Raw genomic sequence first — 23,981 nt, forward strand, 5'->3', positions numbered from 1 at the left:
CAACCATTGTTGGGAGGCAACCTGGTGGGTGAGGCTAGACCACGAAGCGCCTCTCAGTTACTATGGTAGCCTGACCCAACCCCACCCCCCTTTACTGGTCTGAGGAAAGACCGCCCTGAGCGGTCACCTAGGGCGACTGGGAGGCCCCACCCCTCACTTTCTGCCCACCGCCCCTCGAGTGGACTGCGTTCCCGCCTGCTTGGCAGGGGAGGTGGGGAACGCGCGGTGGCAGCGGCGTCACATCCGGGCGGGTGGGTGAGTTCCGGTATTTCAGGGCGGAGCAGGCGGAAGTAGGGTGAGAAGCGGCTACAACGCCGAGCGGAGGAGGTAGGAACCCGGATTCCAGAAGCAGCTGGGTGGGCACCATGGCCGGGATCACCACCATCGAGGCGGTGAAGCGCAAGATCCAGGTTCTGCAGCAGCAGGCGGATGATGCGGAGGAGAGGGCCGAGCGCCTCCAGCGGGAAGTGGAGGGAGAAAGGCGGGCCCGGGAGCAGGTACGCGCGCGGAGGGCGAGGCGCAGCAGGGAAGGGACCGGCGCCCCTCTGCTGGGGAGCTCAGCTCCACGGCGTCCTGGAGGCTCGGACTAGACGCTCATCCCCGAGGTTGGGTGGGACGCGATTATGCTGGCCAGGTGAGCGAGCACTGGAGGGAACTAGGTGCTCGCGCGAGCAGGCTGCACCCTGGACGGACTCGAGCCCCGCGCGGCGCGGGCTGCCCTTTCCCTTCTTTTCTTCCCCGGCTCATTCATTCGGTCCCCCGGAGCCGGGCGCGGCCAGGGGAGGGGCTCGGCGGCCTTTCCCTCCCCCCACTTCTCCGCGAAGGGTGGGGACCCTTTGCTCTCGCTTGAGGTTTCCGGCCAGAGGGGTAGAAGTAAGTGTGTGCTCCTCTGGTCCGGGAGGGGCCGAGCATAACCTGTGAAAGAGGGGGGGTAGGAGGTGGGAACCGCCGGAAAGCCCCCGACTCGGCCTGCTGGCAGCTTTTCCGCTCCCTCCTCCTGCTCAGGAAATGAGCCAGCAGTTGGCTGAGAGGAAGCGCGGTTCCCTCCCTCACTGGCGGAGCTTAAGGCCACCGCACCACCTCCCGTCCCCGAGCTTGGGGACCTTTTGTAACTAACTGGTACTCCCGCCCCTCAGTCGTTGTGAAGTGGGAGAGGTGATACTCCTTCCCGACGTTAGCAAATGTCGGAGCCAGGAAACTTACCTACCCTACCCATCATGACCTGCAAGGCAGGAGGAGCTTCTGCCAGATTCAGGCCTGAAGTGTGAGCAGCGCAAGTTAGTCTTACAGAGAACATTTCTCCTAAGCAGGGCTGATAAGGGAGTGTATAGCAGAGAGTCAGATGCCAGGCCAGTCTCAAAGTTCCTGATTGATCTGAGCACTGTGGAGGATGGAAAACAGATTAATGAGTGGCGATGGTGATTGGGGTGGGGGCGCTGCTTTCTGTTTTTCTGTACGGTGGTTTTTGTTCAACTGTTGGTGGGATGAATGGATTCTTGCGAAAGACCTAATGAAAATAACTGTGACTTATTGGTGTTCTTTATTGCTCTTCTTGTTAGTGTCTTTCTTCCCCTTTGCTGCGCGTGTGGAGAGTAGCAGAATATTTTTGAGGGCCAAAAGGGGTGAGTGTGGAAAAGTAGAGCATAGCTCCCTTCCAAGTTGATGTTTAAGCATCATTAAAATACTTTTATTAATGGGCATGGAGATGCCAGAGCTTGCCTTAACCATCACCTTTTCCTAGACGTCCAGTGTGATGGTCTTGAGACTAGCTGTCCCTTTGTATTCCCAGCAATCCTCCTGCCTAAACCTCCCAAGTGCTGGAATTACAGGCTTGCTTGGCCACGCCTAGCATGCCTACAGCTTCTTATCAGTTCTAATGAGATTGTTCTAGAGATGAGAAAGTCTTAAAAAGGGAAAAGGGAGAGTCCAGTACAAGGAATTGACCATGTGCTGCAGTCTTAGGCTGATTGTTGAAGTATGGGTATCCTGGGAGTGGTTTTAGGGTAGGTAGGGTGTGTCTGTCTCAGAATTTGGTCATTTTCCTTGTAGGAAAATTTGGCTTCCCTTCCGTATGCGTGATGACTGTGGGGTGATAAGCAGCAGAGTGTGTTTTCGCGTGTTTCAGAGCTTACCAAATGTGCCTCTTTCACGGAAGTCTCCTGAGGAAGTCCTCCGAATGAGGAAGTAGGGTGGTAGTTAAATATTGATGAGACCAGTATCTTCTTTGTGAGCTTTTGACTTTCTGCACCTTTGAACTTTGAGCCCCTACTAAGGAGTCCGTAGTGTGAAGAGGGGTGCTTGGGTTGCCTGTTCTTAGGGCTGCTGTGGAATGTGGGGTCTGCAGGCTCCTGCTAACACTGCCTGGTGCTATCCTATGCTGTTACACTAGTAGGCTACCCGGTCTTTAAGTGGTGCAGGGGTCAGATCTAGGGCCTTATGCTAGACAGACTTTCTACCACTGATCTACACCCTTGTCTGTCCTATCTAAAACAGGTGACAGCATAAAACTTAAGTGTGTTTATGTAAGTGATAAAAATGCATATATAACATAAAATTTTGCCTGTCCAGGCTGGCCTTGAATTGCTGGACCCAAGTGATCCTTCTGCTTCAGCCTCTGGGATATTCTCTGGTGTTCACTGCCATGCCAGGATCTCCATTTTTAACCTTTCTTTTATTATTACTGTTTTTATTTATGTGCGTGTATGCATGTCTGAGCCCTGGACTTGGAATTCCAGGCGATTGTGAACCCGCTTCCCCAACCCACCGTGTAGGGACTGGGGACCAAAGTCTGCAAGAGCAGCCAGTGCTCTACCTGCTGAGCTGGCTCTCGGGCCTCACTGTAACCATTTTTGAGTGTATGGTTCATTTACTCTTTAAAAAATGTTTTTCTCCCAATGTCTTGAGGTAGTTTTCATTTTGTTACATTGGAAGTACTGTTAAGGGAAGGAGAGTGGGCTTTGAACAGTGGTTCTGGCCTTAAGCCCAGATTCTTGGTCTCTGAAGGGGGTTAGGGCGTTTGGCAGTATGTTCAGTATATCCGTGTGTTTGGTGGACCCATAACAAGCATTATGACCTCTCTGGCTTGGAGGTTTGGATTGGTTTGGCTGTCGCTTGCTTTTCTCTGCCCACCCCCGCTCCATTTCAGAGCACACTCCTACAGGAGAGGCAAACAGGCCTTTGCTCTAAGTGCCTCTGCTTAGACTCCACCTTTGTTGACTCTGGGGCGGGCAGATAACTCTAATTCCTAGCTTTCCTCTCCCTTGGTAAAATTGAAATTTCTGGAGAACAGGGTCTAGAGCTCCCTGGTAGAGGCGTCTGTGGACAGTGTGTCCAGCAGTCCTTTCTTCAGCTGAGGCCCTGACTCTTCTAGTGCTGTTTCTACTTTGAATTACACCTGTGACTTTTATCTAAAAAGAGAAACCCCAGTGTGGCAGAGTGCCAGATTTAGACTTATCCCCTCTGTCCTTGGCCCTGCTCTGCCTCTGACTACCAGCTCCCCATCCGCTTCTTACTTTAAGGGATGTAATATGCTTTGGGCGTCTTCCTACATTTTAAAAAAATTACCTTATTATTACTGAGCATGCATATAATCTGTGTGTGTCAGCATGCATTCCATAATGTGTGTGGAGCTCAGAGTGCAACTGTGTGGAGTCTATTCTCTCACCATCACGTGGGTTCAGGGGATCAACCAGATTGTCAGACTTGTAGAGATGGGAAGCAATCACCTTTACCCACTGAGCCATATGGACAGCCCAGTGTAGCATTTAAACTACGCTTATGTCATAGCCAAAGCCGTCCGCCATTTTATTTATTTATTTGTTGGTTTTAGTTTGGTTTGGTTTCTCTGTGTAGTCCTGGCTGTCTTGGAACTCACTATGTACATCAGGCTGGCCTTGAACTCACAGAGATCCGCCTGTTTCTGCCTCCCGAGAGTGCTGGGATTAAAGGCGTGCGCCACCACTGCCCGGCATCAGCCGTCTTTTTAATATGACCAAATGGCTGCACTTTCCACCACCAGGGTTTTTCCTCCTGAGCAATGGAGAATCCTATTACTGTTGAATGGAAGACCTCACACTGTATCCTCCAAGGTGCCGGGAGGTAGGCAGTCTCTGCTGGGCATTCAGGTAAAACCTAGGGTTAATTGAAAAAACATTAAGTGTAGTGTTTCTCAGGATCAGGCTAGTCTGCCCAGAGACGTGATGTTGACCTGAGTGATATGTGTAAGCTCTGGCTTAAAGGAAAAGTCAAGTGATCTTCCTTATTCCTTTAAGTGGAGTATCAGATCTTGAGTTTTCAGGCTTTTGTTTCCTTGTAAAGAGAACTGATGTGCTGTAGGGGAAGAAGCACACCCTGTCCTGGACCCACCACCCACTGGTCTGTCTGAAGCTTGCAGGGACTCCTCGGTCTTTCTGGTTTTAACACAGGCTCGCACTTACAGGAGCACCAAGATGTATTTTCTCTTCCTCCTTTTTCACCCTTGTGAAGAATTCAATTGTAAATGCTGTTTTGTAGGAGAAGTGCCAGAGCCAGCTTGTTGCCATGGAAACTATACCCTGCCCCCATAGCCTGTTGTCTTTTTCCAGTTTAAGTAACCAGAAGATGGATGGTGACTTACATTTCATGTGCTTCCTACGGATCCAGCTGCATTTTTCTTTAATTTTTTTTTTAGATGTGTTTTGTGTATGTGAATGTTGCACCTACGTGTATGTGTGTGTACCATGAGTGTGCCTGGTACTCATGGAAGTCAAGAGAGTTGGAGTCACAGGCACTGTAATTAATGAATGTTGTGAACCACCATGTGGGTGCTGGGAATCGAACCCGGATTCTCTGCAACAGAGATGGGTGCTCTTAACTGCTGAACCGCCTCTCCAGCCCTTCAGCTGCATTGTTTTGTGTTTTCGTTTTGGGCATCCGAAAGGGGTAAGTACTGTCTAGTACTGAGTATTTCAGAACCCGGTCCCGATAGCCCGGCTTGCCCTTGACTGGTTGGCCTTGTTGGGTTTGTGAGGAGAAAACTGCTGTCCTGCAGGACATCTGTTTTCCTAGAAGAGAAGGAACTAGAGAATGCTCGTCTTTGTAGTGTTCTGAATGGTACAGTTAGGAATACAAATGGCTTCTTAGAATTTCAATTTATGTAGACTTACTTCTCGGGCTTCTGTTCCTGTAGCCCGGCCTCCTGCCTCCTTTCCCAGTCTCTTGAATCTCCTGTGTTTGTATGTGGAAATTTTTGTTCCGATCCTGATTGTTAGCAGGAGTTTTGTCTGGTTATATCCCTCCCCATAGGGCTAATGGCCCAGATTCCTCAGCTGCCACCACCCTTGCCTGTTAAGAGGAAACCAGGGTAATAGAATTCGGGCACAATCTGGGCTGGAGAGGAGAGCTAGAGTTCACCAGCATATAAGCATCTGAACTTTCTCATGTGCAGCAAAGAGCTTCCGTTTGGGTGGTTTGGGTGGTTTGCTTATTGAAACAGGGTCTCCCTGTGTAGCCCAAGTTGGCCTTGAACTCATGGTCTTTATGTGTCAGTCTCCAAAGTGTTAGGATTAGGGCCATGTACTATCTCACCTATGAGACCACTTTCTATGGACTATGTACAGCTGCATCTTTTCCTTTGTTTGTTTCTCGTTTGTAGCCAGTTCGTGACTTACTTACTGTGTGTGAAACCCAGGGAAATTACTGTTATGAATTGTACTGAAGTCTGGTGAAGCTTAGGAGGTTGTTAGAGTAATAAAAGGCATTTCAGACATCCAGAGGAGTAGCAGTAGGTGGAAGCTAGCTAGCTTGTTTCTTTGTTTTTATAATGTTATCAGATTATACTATTCTTTCTTAAGGTAATAAGGGAGCATATTGAAGGGGTAAGGTGGGGGAAAGGTACCCCAGTCCTTTTTTTTTAAGTGAGCAAATATTGCATGTGCATATGAGAGAGAGAGAGAGAGAGAGAGAGAGAGAACACTTAGGTCAGAGGACAATTTATGGAAACTGGTTCTCTCTACCCATTGGGTCCTGGGGATTGAACTCAGGTCTCAGGCTTGGCATCTGGTGCCTTCATCTGTTGAACCATCTTTCTGGCCCCAAATACCCCAATCTTGTAGTCTGTGCTTTCCTATCAGAAAAGCTGTTCAAGAAAGCATTAGTTGGTTATCCTCCTGATGTGTTAGGGTAAGGTGATCAGAGGGTTTGCAAACTAAGTTAATATATATAAATGTTGTAAAATAATATAAGTTCTAACTAGAAATATTGCTGTTTGGCATCCCTGGTGTATGCCTGTAATCCCAGCATTTAGGAAGTAAAGACAGGATGATCAGGAGTTGAAATCTAGAAGCAGGTATCCGTTTATTGAGCATGAGGCAGAAGTGTCTTCTGGCTGCTTTCTAGAGACAGGATCTTACGTGTAGACCAGGCTGGCCTCAGACTCACAGAGACCCACCTGCCTCTGCCTCCCGCGTGCTGGGCTTGAAGGCCTGTCATCATACCTGGCTTTGTTGACTCTTAGAGGTTCTGGAATTTGAATTGAGTCCAGAAGAGAGAAGATAATAACTGTCTGGACAAGGAACTGAATTTTAAAACACTCTTCAGGGTTGAGGGTATGTCTCAGTTGTTAGAGTACCTGTCTAGCATACATGAGGCCTGGCTTCCATCCCTAGCAAAACATAAACTGGACATTGCGGTACATACCTATAATCCCAACTCTTGGGAGATACTATATGGCACGTTCAAGGCCAGCTTTGGACACGTGAGATTGGATCACACAAACAACATTTTACGTAGAACAAATGGGAGTTCTCAGATGGGAAAGGAAGAAATTGATTTCTACTCCTATATGTGAGATCTAAGCTCGTGAGCCCAAATCGCTCTATCTCCCTTGACTCTGGCGTCTTCACAGTGGTGAATTCTAGCCTTCTGTCGTGTTGGTTCTTTTCACCAACCCTGCTTCCATTTCCCATTGACTTAAGGCCGAAGCTGAGGTGGCCTCCTTGAACCGTAGGATCCAGCTGGTTGAAGAGGAGCTGGACCGTGCTCAAGAGCGTCTTGCTACTGCCCTGCAGAAGCTAGAGGAAGCAGAAAAAGCTGCTGATGAGAGTGAGAGGTATGTGGGGGAACGGGAGGGAGTGTGGATTCCACAAGCACCTGCCAGTGGGGTAGATGGGTGCTGGAGCACCCACCTGCTGTGCCTCAGGTGTCCTGGGTCCCAGCCCCAGCACTGCAAACAAAGTAGTTGATGGTGGCTGTGACCTAGGTTTCCCTCTAGACCTGTTTTTGTGTTTTGTTTGGGTTTTTTGTTTGAGGCATGGTCTCAGGTAGCCCATGCTGGCTTTGAACCTCAGTCCTCTCAACTCCTCTTCCCAAGTGCTGGGATTGCAGACCTGTGCTACCACATCCTGTTCTAGACTTTTTGTTTTTGCGGATGAACCCAGCATCCACATTATATGCTGTGCACATCCTCTACCACCAAGTTACATTCCCAGCCCCCAGATCGACTTTTTAAATGGTCCCCAAAGTGTTCGTTCTATAAGAAAAAGTTTTAGGGCTGGAGAGATGGCTCAGCGGTTAAGAGCACTGGCTGTTCTTCCAGAGGTCCTGAGTTCAATTCCCAGCAACCACATGGTGGCTCACAACCATCCATAATGAGATCTGGTGCCCTCTTCTGGCCTGCAGATGTATATTCAGACAGAACACTGTATACATAATAAATAAATAAATCTTTAAAAAAAAAAAAAAAGAAAAGAAAAGAAAAAGTTTTAGCCGGGTGGTGGTGACGCACGCCTTTGATCTCAGCACTCAAGAGGCAGAGGCAGGCGGGTCTCTGAGTTCGAGGAGACCTGTCTAGCATACTTGAGGCCTGTCTAGCCAGGGCTACCCAGAGAAACCGAAAAAGAAAAAGTTTTCAATTAAATGGCACAGGCGCTCAAGTGCTATTGAATTTCCGTTTGGGTGGGCAGACAGGATGGGCTGTAAAGGGCGTGATTCCGAGTCCTTGAAGTGGGGCTGGCTGCACACCTCAGAGTGATTGCTGTGCTAATCTTGTTTCTGGCAGAGGTATGAAAGTGATTGAAAACCGAGCTCTAAAAGATGAAGAAAAGATGGAACTCCAGGAAATCCAGCTAAAGGAAGCGAAGCACATTGCAGAAGAGGCAGACAGGAAGTATGAAGAGGTGGGTCACCTCTGCAGTGACCTGCAGGCTCCGCAGAGACAGTCCTGAGATCGGATCGCCCTTGCTTGCTTGAGCTGTACCAGGGTCTTGTCTTATAGGTGGCTCGTAAGTTGGTGATTATTGAAGGAGACTTGGAACGCACCGAGGAACGAGCGGAGCTGGCAGAGTCGTGAGTATTTTGTCTCCAGATCTTGCCAGACCGTCCTGCCTGCTTGGGCACTAATTCGAGTAAACTAGCATTCCTCGACCTTGTTAAACAGGCCTGGGAGGTGGTAGTCAGCTAGTGCTTTTAGCCTCTAAGAATGGCTTTGGGCTTTCTCTTGACTAGTAACAGGTAACAAGGCTTGCTTATTCTTGGAAAGATTCTCAAATTAAGGGAAGGGCGAGACTAATATGGCATACAGCTGGTGGGAAGATCCTGTTGGGTCCTTCCGCCTGGAATCTCTTCCTCCTTGGGCCGTACTGACTTCAGACCTGGTCTCTGTTATTACCACGTTGCCAATCTGCCTGGGAACTTGAGAGCAAAGGCTTTAGAGAAATCACCTGCTGCCCATTGGTACTGGCTTGGCCTTGTGTAACAAAGTCAGCATGGATGAGTCTATGTTCGTGCTTGCCTTGCATCCCCCCCCCGCTCCAGACATGCCATATCATGACCATGGTGATGTTTTCTTCCCATTTGTTTGTTTATTTTTGCCTCCCCACCCCCACCCCATTTTGCGGCTTGTTTTCTCGCTGTCCCTTTTTTAACCTTTTCCCCACAACCTGGCTTGTGCCGTTCCCGTGACTGCCACTAACAGCCGTTGCCGAGAGATGGATGAGCAGATCAGACTGATGGACCAGAATCTGAAGTGTCTGAGTGCTGCTGAAGAAAAGGTACTAACCATTAAACCCACGGCGAGGTTCCGTGTGTGTGCTCTGGTTTTGAGTTTGGTTTTGTTTTGCAGCTGCCTCCCTCCACCAGTTGACGTGTTGAGTGCTCTCTCATCTCTCCATGGAATGCTCCATTCCTTTCCACTTGGCACCTCTCATCTCTTCTTTCCTAGTTGCTTCACTGCATCCCCCGAAGGGTCTCTGCCTCCCTTGGGTGATTTGGGGGGTCGTTTGGGTTGGGCATCCGTCCCCAACGCCACACCCAAGTAGCAGTTGTAACTTGTTCCGGGTAGTGAGTGATTTCTCTCAAGTGTTCTTTCTTTATTAGAGCCAAACATCCTGAGCACAGGAGGTCCAGCTCCTGGCATCCGTGTTCCACGGTAGAGGGAGGAGGGTTGATGCTTGCTCAGGTTACCCAGAAACTTTTCTTCCCTGATGTGCAGTCCAGCTCTCTCTACACATAGGTTCAATTCACATCTGTGTGTGTCTCTCTCTCTCTCCTTTTTTTTTATATTTCTTCCTCTTCCCCTTTCCTTTCTGCGGTATTTAACATATTCACAGTAAGTGTTCTGAGCTGGAGGAGGAGCTGAAGAATGTCACCAACAACCTCAAGTCTCTTGAGGCTCAGGCGGAGAAGGTAGGGGCTGGTTTGTAAAGATGGCAGGCTCTGGGGCCTGGGCCCAGCCCTGCCCTTAATAAAAGACTAGACACACCCACTCCTCATAACCCAGTGCAGTGTCCTCTTCTCCCCGCCTCCGTCCATCCAGATTGTAGGGTTAGTGCTAATTCCTATCTACCTCCAGGGCTTAGGTTCGGATATCTGGGTGCTCTCCAGTGCCTGGGGTCATGTGCTCCTCCAGCTGATAGTGCTGTGCTAGAAGGGCAGTTACCTAGATAGTACTGTGTGGACTTGCAAGCAGTCAGATGGGGTCAGCAGCGCACCAGCTCTCGAGACCTACCTAGTAGCGGTCAAGACAGATGATCGCCATTTACCACCAAGAGGGAAAGCTTTCCCTGTGGATTCCTGCTGGTTAAGTTGGAGAAAGGCAAAACACTTTGGGAAGGTAGATAGGAATAAGATCAAAGTTTAGGTCTGTTAACAAAAACAAAAAAGGTCCTGGAAACGGTTGGGTCTTGAGACCCATTGTCAAAAACTGGTCCTTGATGTTCGTCCTGGACCTTTCAGTACATCAAATCTAGGAGAATGTCTATGAACCGTGTAAGACTTAACGTGGCTGTTTTCTGTGAGACCCTTTCTACTCGGACAATTGTATCTACTTCTCTTCACAGTACTCTCAAAAAGAAGACAAGTATGAAGAGGAAATAAAGATTCTTACTGATAAACTTAAGGAGGTGAGCTGAGGAAAGATAGAAGGCATTAACATTTTAATAATGATTAGCCTTGCCGGCCTTGGTTCTCAATGGCCTACAAGTATGAGGGGAAGAAATGACCATCTTTCATTCTGATTGGATTTCTGTTTTCCTCAGGCAGAGACCCGTGCTGAGTTTGCTGAAAGATCGGTAGCCAAACTGGAGAAGACCATCGATGACTTGGAAGGTATGGAGCATGGGAGGCATTGAGAGAGGAAGGCCTGGCCCCTTAATCTTGAGCCTTTTCCCTGTTCATCAGAGGGATTTGGTAATGACTTGGAATATGTGATGTGTCCTGTCCTATGCTATAGTAGCTAGGCCTTGGCTGTAGGTATGTCATACCCTAGAGTTGGATTTTTAATCTTTTCCTCTAATAAGACTCTACTTACTTCTGAAATCTGCCGTCTTTCCTTTGAAAAGATGTAAGGACTGTATTTATCTCCAATTTCGTAATCTTAAATCTTGAGTCTGAGTTGAAATGGAAGCCATGATTTTTTTAGGATAGTGAATGAAGTCTTGTGTGTGACCCTGTGGCCACTCTAGGTAGTTCTTTTTATCACTCAAGTTGTATGACACTTCTCCAGGAGATAATAAGCAGTCTCAGAGCTGCAGAGTGTCAGGACTGCTTCTTCTTGAGGTTCGGCAGCTGTGTCCATCCACCTTAACAAGGAAACAAGTCTTTGAGAGCTCCCTGGATATGTTCTTGGTAACTGGCTGTTCTTTGGAAGGCCTTGGGGAGGCAGCCTGTAGAGCAAAGGGCCCATGAGCAATGATCCCCATTGAGAAAGCAGAGAAGTGTCCCCAGTGCATATGAGCTTTCTCCCTTTTCTGTCTTCCTTAAGTGTTACCACTGGTTCGGTATTGGGTGGGAGTAGTGTCCCTGGGTGCCTGAGGTGGCTGGCAGGTGCTCAGGTTCTCAGTTCTTGCTGCATTGGCTTAGAGACATCAGGGAGGTCTGTGGGCCATGGGGGAAAGTTGATTGAAAACGTCCAGTCACCGCTGCCAGAGTAGTTTTGTTTTTGTCTTTTTCCTTCCTGGTCTTAGACCCACAACCACATTTGTCCTATTTTCTAATGATTCCCTCTCTTCATCTGCTTCTGATACCTTTCACTTTATCCCCCCCCCATCATCCCCGTGGTTCCTGTGCCTGTCCAGACGAGCTCTATGCCCAGAAACTGAAGTACAAGGCCATTAGCGACGAGCTGGACCACGCCCTCAATGACATGACCTCTATGTAACTATCAGGCAGCAGTGTGGGGTTGGGTTCCTGGCTTGTGGGTGAGGGTGCAGGCTGCGTGGAGTGCGCTTGGGTTTTGTCCTTGACTCACAGCCTTCACCCAACGTTGGTGCTGGTTATTTGTTTGGCAGAACCTGGGGAGATGTTTAATCTTGGATATAATTTGTGTTCTGTCTTACTCTCCCATCTAGTTCTATCAGGGTCTAATTCTGTAAGCTATGTTGACCCCAAACTCTAGATCCTTCTGACTTACCGTCAGCCACTAAGATTACAGCCATGTGCCAGGTGCCCAGCTCTCCTTTGCACTGGGTTTTCACTCTGGTTACTCAGTGCTGGGTGTGGTGGCACACAGCTGTAATCCTTGCAGTCTAGATGCTAAGGCAGAAGGATTGATGCAGATTCAAGGCCAGCTAGCGCTGCATGGCAAGACAGGGTCTCAAAAGCAAAACACAAAACGGACGTGGTGGTGCGTACCTTTAATCCTGGCCTAGGTGATCTCTTGAGTTCCAGGACAGCCTGGTCTACATAGTGAGTTCCAAGACAGCCAAAGTTACATAGAGAGACCCTATCTCAAAAAACAAGAACACGTGAACACAAATCCTTATTTGTGCCCTGAAATGAAAGCTAATGGGAGATTTCCATGCTGAGAAGCAGCCAGTTTAAGAATTGAGTGGAGTCCCTAAGCAAGCCAACCAGTGAACAGCACCAAAAGTTTTGGGGGACTTATTTGATTCCTAATGCTAATCTGCGTCTTCTGCCCACTAACCCGGAAGTGGCTGAGTATTGTACCTGAAGTGTCCGGCTCTCCCGCTCTTTCCCCTTTCCCTTCTCCCAAGCTGCTGCCTCAGTTGAGCCATCCCTTCTCACCTGGAGTGTCCTTTTCCATACAGATAAACTGTCACCGTTTCTGCTCTGTTCTGGATCTACCCCCTTTCCTTGGGGAACCCAACACCCCACTCGCTCTGGATTCCATTTGGGTCAGCCTGGCTGGTTCCCAAAGCCTTAGGGCTGGGGCTTGGGGGAAACAAAGCAATTTACATATTTGCTTTCACCCCCATCCCAGATTAAAATGTTAAGCTGCCAGAAGCCTCATGTCCTCCTGCCTTTGTTATTGACAAAGCTGTTAAGACGGAGCCTTGCCGGTGTGATGTGGGGACGGCCGTGTTAGGCTGTCCCCTTCTGATTCATGTATAATCAAAGCTACTTTTGTGTGTGTGTGTGTGTTTTCTTGACATTTGAACTTGCTGATTGGAGTCTTGTCGGAGTGGTGAACAGGTAAAGGCTCCTCATGGTAGGAAGTCTAGTGTTACTTCTAAGTTCTTCAATAGTCTACCTGGAGCATTTTCCTTCCCTTTGGCCCTTTCCCATATAGTAAGGTCAACAGACCATTGAATCATTTCCTAATATGCTACCCTTTTGCCAGAGAGTCAGATGTTACATCCTCAGCACACTGGGCCTGTGTGATCCATCCTTACAGTTAAATAATTCTGTCATCCTAAGTCACAGAACAACATGTAACATAATGGCTTGAATTCTCAGTAGATGTGCTTTCGTCTTTAAACCTTTCTCACTTATTTGAGGCTGCTACCATTTGTTCAACTTTGTTTTCTAATGGGATATCATTGAGACACACGGTAGATGATTGGAGAAAATGAAAACAACCTGTCATGTACACATGCGGGTAATGACTTACTATTAAATTTCTACTAGTGAAATTCTTCTGGGTATCTATTGTAGAATTGAATATCAGCATTTCAGAAGTGTTCCAGTTTATACAGCAGATAAATTCGATATTACAGCTAAATGCTGCATAGTATTTCAGTTTCTTCTCAGAGTATGTATTTGAAACTTGCTTTTTCTTCTCGGTGTCCAAGACTGTGGATGTAGCACAGTTGGAGAACACTCAGCTACTGTGCACAAGGCTCTGAGTTTAAACCCCAGAACCACAGAGAGAGAAAGAAAGGAAGGAAGAGAGAGAAAGGCTATAGCTAAGTAGAGAAGTGTTCCCTAATCTCCGTCAGACTCCTTTACCTGGACTGTCTCTTCCTGCCACACAGCCTTTGAGACCGAGGTAGAGGTGGGCTTATTTAGCAGGTGCTGACGGCTAGATAGATACCCTGTTCCGATAGATAGATAGATAGATAGATAGATAGATAGATAGATAGATAGATAGATAGATAGATAGAGGTGAGGAACTGCCTGCATGCTCAGGTTGCTCTGAATCTTCTAAGAAGAAAGGACAAGCCCAAAGTCAAAAGCTACTGGGTAAGCTGCAGATAGTAAACTTTGGGGAGCTAAGTGGGACGGCACTGATTCCATGATGGCTCTCAAATTGGAATTTTTGAGCTCTGTTGTTTTGAGACAGTTTTGCACTAGCCCGGGCTGTCCTAGAACTCAGTGTGTACCCAAGCTGTTCTTGAGATCATGGCAGTCCTGCCTCTGGCCTCCCAAGACATGTACCACACTATACCAGGTTTAGAATGGATTTGCTCATTTTGTTTTGGTGATGGAGAATTCTGAACACAGAGCCTTTACCACTGAAATTCATCACCAGCCTCAGTCAGGATTGGCTTCTGATGAGCAAAAACAAGGTTAAAAAACCCCACAGCTAGGGAAAGATAAAAGCTGCAAAAGTAAATTTAGGAGACAGGACAGTTCTTAAGAGTTCTGCTGGGAAGCTTCATTGGTGTTTGATAAGTGATGGAAATGCCACTGTAGTATAGAAGTATGTGCCATGATGTGAACACCTCCCTCCTAAGACGAGTTCATCTGATAGCTAAGAAAAGATTGTTGCATCTGGGCATGGTGGGCAAGCCTGTAATCCCAACACCTGGGAGGCAGGTCACTGTGAGTTCAAGGCCAACCTGGTCTACAGAATGAGTTCCAGGACAACCAAGGCTACACAGAGAAACCCTAGAAACCCTGTCTCTGAAAAGCAAAAACAAAAAGACCAAATCTATTAGAGGGGCTGGAGAGATGGCTGAGTCATTTGACTGCTCTTCCAGAGGACCTGCATGGCCGCTCACAACTGTCCGCAACTCCAAGATCTGACACCTTCACACAGTCATGGATACAGGCAAAACACCAGTGCACATAAAGTAAAATAAGTTTAATTTAAAAAAAAATTTCAAGACCACACCAAATTCTGTATAACAAGACCCCAATAAAAAGTAAACAAGGTGGGGTGAGGTGGTATATACCTTTAATCCCAGCAGATGGATCTCTTAAGGCCAGGCCAGTCTACATATCGAGTTCTGGGTCAGCCAGTATAATGAGATTCTGTCTTTAAAAACAAAAAACAATAACTTTTTTCTCATTAAAAAATAGTATATTTTGCCGGGCGGTGGTGGTGCACGCCTTTAATCCCAGCACTCGGGAGGCAGAGCCAGGCGGATCTCTGTGAGTTCGAGGCCAGCCTGGGCTACCAAGTGAGTTCCAGGACAGGCGCAAAGCTACACAGAGAAACCCTGTCTCGAAAAACCAAAAAAAAAAAAAAAATAGTATATTTTGGGGCTGGAGAGATGGCTCAGAGGTTAAGAGCACCGACTGCCCTTCCAGAGGTCCTGAGTTCAATTCCCAGCACCCACATGGTGGCTCACAGCCATCTGTAATGAGATCTGGCACCCTCTTCTGTATACATAATAAATAAATCTTTTAAAAAAAAATAGTATATTTGAGCTGGGCGGTGGTGGCGCACGCCTTTAATCCCAGCACTTGGGAGGCAGAGTCAGGCGGATCTCTGTGAGTTCGAGGCCAGTCTGGACTACAGAGTGAGTTCCAGGAAAGGCGCAAAGCTACACAGAGAAACCCTGTCTCGAAAAACCAAAAAAAAAGTATATTTGTGTGTGTATATTATGTGTGTGTGTATATTGGAATGAGAACACATTAGCAGAATGTGCTGACCCCAAGTTGCAGACATATGTATACCATTTTCTATGCTAGCTGTCATGTTGTCCTGTTATTACCTTTGTTCTCCAAATTCACTCACTTTCAAAATGCTTTCAAGTTCACAAAGGTGTACTCTGAGTACACACACCACCAGCCATGACTAGGCCATGCTTTGGGAAATACTAGGTAGGTTAGGATGCAGATTTCCGGAGAGTGACTGGGGCTTGTGCTAGGCTAGTATAGTGGGAAGGCGGCACTGAAAGTGGACCTTTGATTCAACTGTTTAGTTTTCTGAGCTAGAGTCTCACTTTGTAGCCCAGGCTAACCCAAGAGTCTACAGTCCTCTCACCTCAGCCTCCAGAGTGCTGGGTTACAGGCACGTACAGCTGTGCCCGGTAAGACAGACACAAGAGCCTGACAGACAACTAAGTGTGTGGAAGTCAAGTTCAGTTACTGGGTTTGACACCAAAAAAGTGATAGTGTTAAAGCTGTAGAGCGGGATTTGGGGAGCGAGAGAAGCGTGTGAGAGACAGGTGTGCAGGTAAGAGCAAGATCCTGAGGCTGGAAAGGGAGGAGTTGATAGAAGAGATTCTGGGATCCAGAGGGATTGCAAGCAGTTGAACACAAACACCTTAGAACCATAAAGAACATCTACAGGTACCAGTCATGGTGGTGCACGCACACCTTCATTCCCAGCGCTGGTGCAGAGGCAGGCCAATCTCCGTGAGTTCAAGGTCAGCCAGGGCTACATGGAGAGACCCTGTCTCACAAAAACAAAACAAAAACAGAAAACAACAAAATCAACAACTCCATTCCATATGTGAAAAGGGTTAAATAAAGGAAAAGGCTTGGCCAGTCTATAGAGCAAGTTCCAGGACAGCCAGGGCTACAGAGAGAAACCCTGTCTCAACAACCCCCCCCCCCCCCCACACACACACACAGACAGAGACAGAGAGAGACTGAGACTTAGTTGGGCAGGAAGCCAGATGGACCTCTTTGGAGGGGTAGACGGAAGGAGAGTTATGGCCTAGGGCTGATGGCTCTCAGCTTCGGCAGATAGACTAAGAGGTACAGTAACTGTGATGGGCATTCACCGCTTTAGTAATTGGAGGGTGTGTTTTGAGCATTGCGGTCAAGGGGAGGGAGATAACTTTTAAGACAGGAGAGCACATCAGTAAAGAAAAGTAATAAATACACTTTAAAGTGGTTGTACCCAGTAGAATTTGGGCACTGATCTCCAGGATAATAGTCACTTGCTTCTGTGGCTGTTAAACATGTCTTGTGGTGAGGCTAGAATTCCAGTTTTGTTTGTTTGTTTTTCAAGACATAGTTTCTCAGTGTAGCTTTGGTGTCTGTCCTGAAACTCACTCTGTAGACCAGGAGGGCCTCGAACTCACAGAGATCTGCCTGGCTCTGCCTCCCCGGTGCTGGGATTAAAGGCGTGCACCAGTGCCATCCGGTGGTTTTTATTTATTTTTAAGAGAATAAAATTCATTTAAATTTAAGTAATCCCACAAGACTGTTGCTCGGGACAGTTATAGACATTTAGTATTGGGCAGGAGTTGGAAGACCAGGCTGAGAATTTAGTGAGACCCTGCCTCAAAATAAGTTAAAAGCAGGCTGGGGCTGTATGTAGCTGAATGGTGTATTGTTTGCCTAGTGTATGTGCAGGGTCCCAGAATCAACCCCTAGCATCATTTAGAAAACAGAATGAGGGCCGGGCGGTGGTGGCGCACGCCTTTAATACCAGCACTCGGGAGGCAGAGTCAGGCGGATCTCTGTGAGTTCGAGGCCAGCCTGGGCTACCAAGTGAGTTCCAGGACAGGCGCAAAGCTACACAGAGAAACCCTGTCTCGAAAAACCAAAAAAAAAAAAAAAAAAAAAAAAAAAAAGAAAACAGAATGAGCTAAGAATAGTGGGAGACTGAGAAAAAGAACTTCTCTTTTTCGTCTTTCTGGTGGTTTCTACTTTCCCCCATTGTTGGTCTCTTTCTACAAGAAAAGTGCGGGTGTCTTCGTGCAGTGTGAAACACTGTAGTGCTGGGTCGGTTGCTTTCTATTGAATTCCCGTGTCTTCATGGCAGCCAGCCTGGTTCTTGTGTGTACTCACTGTACAGGGCCAAGCAAGAACTTGCCCCCTTAGGCGGTGATGAGTGAGTTTATTCTTCCCTTGCTGCCGTTGAGGTGAGAAACAAATGTGCTTGGAGCCCTGTCACCCAGCAGCGGGGCTGCTTTCATATGAATAACACTACAGCTCCTTGGGATTGTTTTTGAATGATGTGTTGTGTGAGTGTGGGCGCCGCATGCCTGACATGACTTATATGCACATGGAGATATGGAGGTCAGAGGATGACTTGTAGGGACTACCTTTCTTTCCCAAGACCGGTGTGGGAATCAAATTAAGGTGGATATGGATGGGGAATATCCCTAGTAAAACAGCTTGAAAAGTGTGAGCTCCTATTTTTCGGGCATGTCTCCTGAATAAGACAGGTCCAGTACCAAGCCTCTTGGAACTTATTGACCACTTCTGTTCTGTCGTGTAAGGGTAATTGTACACAAAAAGTTTCTGCACGTTAGCATATTGCTGCTCTCGGGCCAGTACTTATCGTAGAACCTTCTGATCACTGACGGTCAAAACCTATCTATCTGTAGCTCGGCGTAGAGGCACGTGTCTGTTATTAAAGCACTTGGAAGGCCGAGGGAGGAGGACTGCACCAGTTTGAAGCCAGCCTGAGATGTGTAGTCTTAGAAAAACAGACCCCCTGAAACACCTGTACAGACTCCCACGTTTCCTGGGAGAGGGGAGGGACGGTGCCCCTTTCCAAGAATCACTGCCTTAGCTGGGTAGTTTGTCCCTCTAATCAGTCCCAGCGAGAGGGCAAGGCCTACATCTAAAGTAAGACCTTCTCTCATATTGAAACAGGAAGTTGCACTTGAACTTAAAACTTGAACTTCTGAGCCAGGCATGGTGGCGCACACCTTTAGTCCCAACACTGGGGAGGCAGAGGCAGGCAGATCTTTGTAAACTCGAGGCCAGCCTGGTCTACATGGTGAGTTCCAGGACAGCCAGGACTACATAGTGAGACTGTCTCAGAAAAATAAAAAAGTAACCTGAACTTCAGAGGCTGATAGTAGGGGTAGACCAAGAATAATTTAGCTTTTCTATCCCCAGACTTTTGTTACCTCTGTGTTTGAGGTGGATCTCCAGCTAGGTGAGGTCGTACACACCTATTCCCGGTCATTTGGGCGGCCACAGCTGCAAGGTCAAGTTTGAAATAAGCCAGCGAGTCAGAGCAACAGAGCAAACTCCTGTGTCCTTGGCTAACGGCAGTGGGCCTGAGCATCAGTTAAGTGCTCACCTAAGTAATGTTTTAGGTCATAAGATAAAAAAATCAGCATGAGATTCTTTTTATGCCTCAGGAGTCTTAGCACTGATGAGTAGTGTAGCCTATGAAAACTAGAGTTTCTTTGATTCTCTTAAGATTGAAATGTCTAGCACTGGACATCCCATTTCTATTCAAAGCCAGAGAGAAAGCTGAGATTTTCTTCTGAGCCTACACTCCCCCTTCTTCTCACTGGCCTGAATTAGAGTCTGTGACCCCTCTTGGCAAGGAAATAACATAATTATTCTTTAAATTTATTGTGTTTGATTATTTTGTGTGGGTATTTTGCCTGTCTGTATGTGTGTGCACCGCACGCATGCCTGGTCCCTGCAGAGGCCAGAAGAGGGCATTGGATCCCCTGGAACTGGAGTCCCAGGTGGTTATGAGCTGCCATGTGGGTGCTGGGAATTGAACCCAGGTCCTTTGGAAGAGCAGCCAGTGCTCTTAACCACTGAGCCGTCTTTCTACCCCCCATAATAGCTATAATTGGCTTACATCCTTTTGACTGCTGGATATACTGCTGACCCTAACAGGTGGATTTTCTTCTATAAAAGGGGAACCTGAATGTGAGTCGGGGAGGACTTTAGGATGTGTCTCTTAGACAACACCACAGAAAGAAACATTTGCAAGTGAGCGATTGAGTGGGTGAAACAGTTACGCATGGCGCCCTATTGAGTCCTTTTGTGGGGGAAAGTTGAGCTGCTCTCTTTGGATTTTCCTCATGGCTGAATGGCTCTATTTAAGCCCACTGATCCTGCCTTGTGACTGTCTTAGCCCAGGGTACAACTGCTGTGAAGGAAGTGTGTTTTCACATTCAGAACAGTCCTGCAGCTGATACGCTCACTGCGTCCGTCCCTCTGTTGGTCTTTCCGCCAACCGGCTGACTTCCTGCCCTGAGTCCCGGTACTCTCCTGCAGCACCGTGCATGTTACATAGGCCAGCTAGTTGAAAGACACGTGTGCCTCTGCCTTCCACTAACCTTCCCTTTTCTCTCTCTCCTCCTGTTTCTCCTTTCCTCTTCCCCTCTTCTCTGTTGCTGCTGCAGAGCGTCTCTACAGCCAACTTGAGCGAAACCGCCTGCTTTCTAATGAGCTGAAGCTAACGCTGCATGATCTGTGTGACTGATGGGCAGGGCTCCCTGAGCCCAGTAACCCACACCACTGACCTGGACCCCAGCAAAAAGCTGATTGGCTTTTCAGAAGTTACTGTTTTGCCCTAAGCAAGTTGCTTTTCAATGAGGGCAGTTAGAGGGCTGTTGGTTTCCTGGCAGCCCCCATGAAGTTGCAGTGGCTATTTCTGTTGTAGGAGAGATTGTGGGTAATGAAGAAAGGGTCTGGGAGATTGAATGGGGGAACTTGGGGAACGCTAGCTGCAGCCTTCTCACCTGGGCACCGACCGTAGGGTTTGCACTTTTGCATGGATATTTTCGAACAATAAAAAGACTGACTTGATAAGATGTTGTAGCTGCTTCGTCTTCAGGCCCAGAGATGGTCTTTTGACTGGGTAACCAGGGATGGGAAAGAAGGGTGCGGTATGAAAACAGGTCTGGTTTGCCATCACTGGTGTAGAATTTTCCTCCCGTCCCTGAAGCTCCACGGCTACTGGCTAGGCAGACTAAGTGCTTGGGGTCCTACCACTGGCTTTCTTCCTGATGCTTTTCCTTCTTGCTTCTTTTGTATTTAGTTGTAAGTCACTGTCTGGCCAGCTCTGTTGGTACCTCTGCTGAAATCTCACTGGGGCTTTGCTTCCAAGAATGTGTCTGGGTAGTATCCTTCTTGACCTGAGGACTCCTGCCTCCACCACACCCCACCCCCACCCCCACACACTCTCATACACACACTCTGGAGAATGTACCTACTACAGGAGGATCTTCCTGTGCTCTTTACTTGAGGTATTGATGTTTGTCCTTATCTGCCATGGTCACACTCTAGTGTGACATTTCAAGTAGATACTGACCTGTGGGTAGAGGTAAGAGTGGGTGCCTAGTGCTTTCCACCTGATGATCCTTTTAGGACTGAAAGCTTAATGCCTCTCAGTTGCCTGTGGGAGGGAGAGGAAATGGCTGATCGGCCCCAGTTCCCTCCCCCAGGCAGTAGAGGAATGCCTCTGCTTCAGTAGGCATGCCAGAGTCCCACAGAACCCAGGGATGCAATAAATAGCTGGCTTCTATAGCTTCCTTGCGACTGGTGCAAGTCTCAGAATGGGGAGAACTTGGAACTGACTTTCTGTACTTCCTCTCTGTTCCCACTAGATAAGCTGAAGTGCACCAAAGAGGAGCACCTCTGTACACAAAGGATGCTGGACCAGACCCTGCTGGACCTGAATGAGATGTAGAACACCCCCAGTCCCTGCCCTGCGGCCGCTCCTCCCTCTGACCCTGACTCCGCCTGAGGCCAGCCTGCCTGAAGCTGACCTTGAAACTGAGGGCTGATCTTTTTAACTGAAGGCTGCTTTCCTGCCACCAACCCCCACCCCATGTCTTTTTCATAAAACTGTGTCAGCCTCTTCCCAGAGTTCCAGCTGGAGGGGCTGAGCACCTTTGGAAACAATATTTAAGGGAATGTGAGCACAATGCAAAGTGTCTTCAGGGCACTTGTGATATGCACATTGTGATTACTCTTTGTCTTAGCAACCATTTGTAACATTCCAAGCGCTTCCACAGCTTGGAGCAGCAAGCCAGTTCCTTTTCACTGTTGGAAGGTGACATTTCGGCCTAATGGATACTGCTGTCTTCATAGAGGAGGAACACAGGACTGGGCCTGCCTTGCTGATGGCCAGCAGAGCCCAGGCAGGCTCCACTGTGGAAAACCTCAGTTCTCTGTACCAAGTTCTAGCCAAATGACAGGGGATTGATTCTAGGAAGTTAGCCAAAAAACAAAAACTTCTTCCGGGCTGTGAAGGTTTTCAGCTTTGATGTCTTTGAACAACTTTAATCTTGTTTTTATTCTTTACTTTTTCCATCAGATGTGACCAAATAAGACGGTGAGACGTCTGAGGCACCCCCCCTCCCAGGGCCTTGTGCATGTTAGGCAAGCGTGCTCTTGTGAAGCCCCCGCCCTGAGACCAAGCTTGTCTCACCGTGCCCCCCCCTTTCCTGACTGCTCACAAAATGGATCATGTTGCCCCTTAGTGTCAGGTGACTACCTAGTGTTCATCTGCCCCGAGGGAGAAAGCAAAGGAAAATGCTGTCCGTGCCACTGAAGTAGCTACGCGAAAGTCATCTCATTGTCCTTTCCTGAAGCTGCTGTCTCTAAAAGTGCCATCTCATTGTGCTCTGTGTCAGTCAGTGCTGGAGAAATCTTGAATAGCTCATGTAAAAAAACTTTTTAAAATTTTATATTATTTTGAAATTTTGCTTTTGGGGGGTTGGGTTATCTTGATCAACCCATTGGCTGTGAGAATTGTTGCAGTCCGTGGGCTGGTGGTGTGCCGATCTTTCTAGTGTCCCCACCCAATTGCCATGTCCAGGCGGTCTCTTCAAGGCCTCTCAGGTGGACACGCTGCAGCTTACTGGCTTATTTGTACTCTCCTCTCTCGGGAGAAAGAACCCCATAGTGCAACTGTTTTGATACTGAATATCAACAAGTGACATTTTGAAATAAAGAACCAGTCCCTCCACCCTCAGACCGACTTGACTTTATTAAATCAAATGTGCTTTCTCCACAGGGCTATACAGACTGGGTTAAAAATCAGGTCTTTGTGGTTGAAAGCTGCAGGATTTAACATAGGGCACACACATTGGAAGCAGACATAAAATAAAGATGCGTTCCGAATGTGACTGGGGGGTTGGGAGATGTCACTCATGGTAGAGTGCTTACCCAGCACGGTGACTTGAGTTCCGTCTCCAGCACCCATATAAGAAGCTGAGCACAGCACATCATCTGGAGTCCTGGCCCACCAGCCAGGCAGAGATAGGAACATCCCTGGGGCTTACTGGCCAGCTAGTTAGCCAGATCACTAACTGCAAGTTCAGTTTAGACGCTGTCTCAAATGGTCGGGCATGGTGTCATGTGTCTTTAACCCCAGCACTTGGGAGGCAGAGGCAGGCAGATCTCCAGGTTCGAGGCCAGCCTGGTCTACAGAGTGAGATCCTGGACAGCCAGCACTATACAGAGAAACCCTGTCTTGAAAAACAAAACAAAAAGACTTGTCTCCAAAAATACAATGTGGTGGAGAGGTGGCTGGCTTCTGTAGAGGAGGAGGGCTGAAGCGGAGGTGGGGTGGGGAGGTGTTTCCTAGCACAAGTGGTGACTCAGCCATCTGTAACTCCAGTTCCAGGGTATCTGAGGGCTTCTGCACATGGGTTCCACTTAAACTCTCGAAAGCTCACACACAGACACATTTAAAAAAAAAAAAATTAAAACAAGCTGGGCAACGGTGGTGCACACCTTTAATCCCAGCACTCGGGAGGCAGAGGCAGGCGAATGTCTTGAGTTCGAGGCCAGCCTGGTCTACAGAGCAAGTTTCAGGACAGCCAAAGCTACACAGAGAAACCCTGTTTAAAAAAAAAAATTTTTTTTTCCTTCTGTTTCATGAAACAGAGTTTATACATAGGCCTGGTTATCCTGAAACTCACTCTGGCCGAAAACTTAAAGGTCCACCTGCCTCTGCTGATCCCCTGGTGCTGAGATTAGAAGTGGATTACAAGTTTTTTCCACTGGTCAAAAAAATAAAATTTTTTAAATTTAAAATTAAGGTAGTATTTCAGGAATACCTCTAAGGTTGACCTTTGACTTGACACATTTGCACACAATATTTTAGCCTTTGTTTTGTGAGATGGTCTCACTATCTAGCCTTGGCTGGTCTGGTACTCAATATGTAAACCAGGCTGGCCTCCAACTCAGAAATCCACCAGTGTCTGCCTCCCAAGTGCTGGGATTAAAGGTACGAGCTACCATGCCCAGCTCTTTTCTTTTTCTTTATTTTTTTTTTTTTTTAATTATGAGAAAAAAAACGGCTGGAGAGGTGGCTCAGGGGTTAAGAGCACTGACAGCTCTTCCAGAGGTCCTGAGTTCAATTCCCAGCAACCACATGGTGGCTCACAACCATCTGTAATGCACACCACCTTGCCAGCTCCGTT

The 23,981-nt window shown here is 47.7% G+C and overlaps 1 protein-coding gene across 13 annotated transcripts; it reads left to right on the forward strand.

Moving 5' to 3' along the window:
- The first annotated feature begins 273 nt into the window (after positions 1 to 273).
- On the forward strand, positions 274 to 22,525 carry Tpm3 (tropomyosin 3). Of its 13 annotated transcripts, none has more exons than XM_052730337.1 (9): positions 275 to 497; positions 6,954 to 7,087; positions 8,036 to 8,153; positions 8,252 to 8,322; positions 9,585 to 9,660; positions 10,314 to 10,376; positions 10,512 to 10,581; positions 11,550 to 11,628; positions 19,947 to 20,355. In XM_052730337.1, exons 1-9 carry the CDS (start codon positions 366 to 368, stop codon positions 19,966 to 19,968), a joined length of 765 nt encoding a protein of 254 aa, XP_052586297.1. In that variant the 5' UTR covers positions 275 to 365; the 3' UTR covers positions 19,969 to 20,355. The 13 variants fall into 13 exon arrangements, with proteins under 13 accessions (XP_052586302.1, XP_052586301.1, XP_052586293.1 ...); XM_052730331.1 differs by lacking the exon at positions 275 to 497 and adding an exon at positions 4,636 to 4,920; XM_052730334.1 differs by lacking the exons at positions 275 to 497; positions 19,947 to 20,355 and adding exons at positions 4,638 to 4,920; positions 21,153 to 22,525.
- Positions 22,526 to 23,981: the final 1,456 nt, after the last annotated feature.

This window comes from Peromyscus californicus, unplaced genomic scaffold, assembly GCF_007827085.1.
Source record: "Peromyscus californicus insignis strain IS unplaced genomic scaffold, ASM782708v3 Scaffold_9__1_contigs__length_137607984, whole genome shotgun sequence".
In the NCBI taxonomy this organism is placed as follows: Eukaryota; Metazoa; Chordata; class Mammalia; order Rodentia; family Cricetidae; genus Peromyscus; species Peromyscus californicus.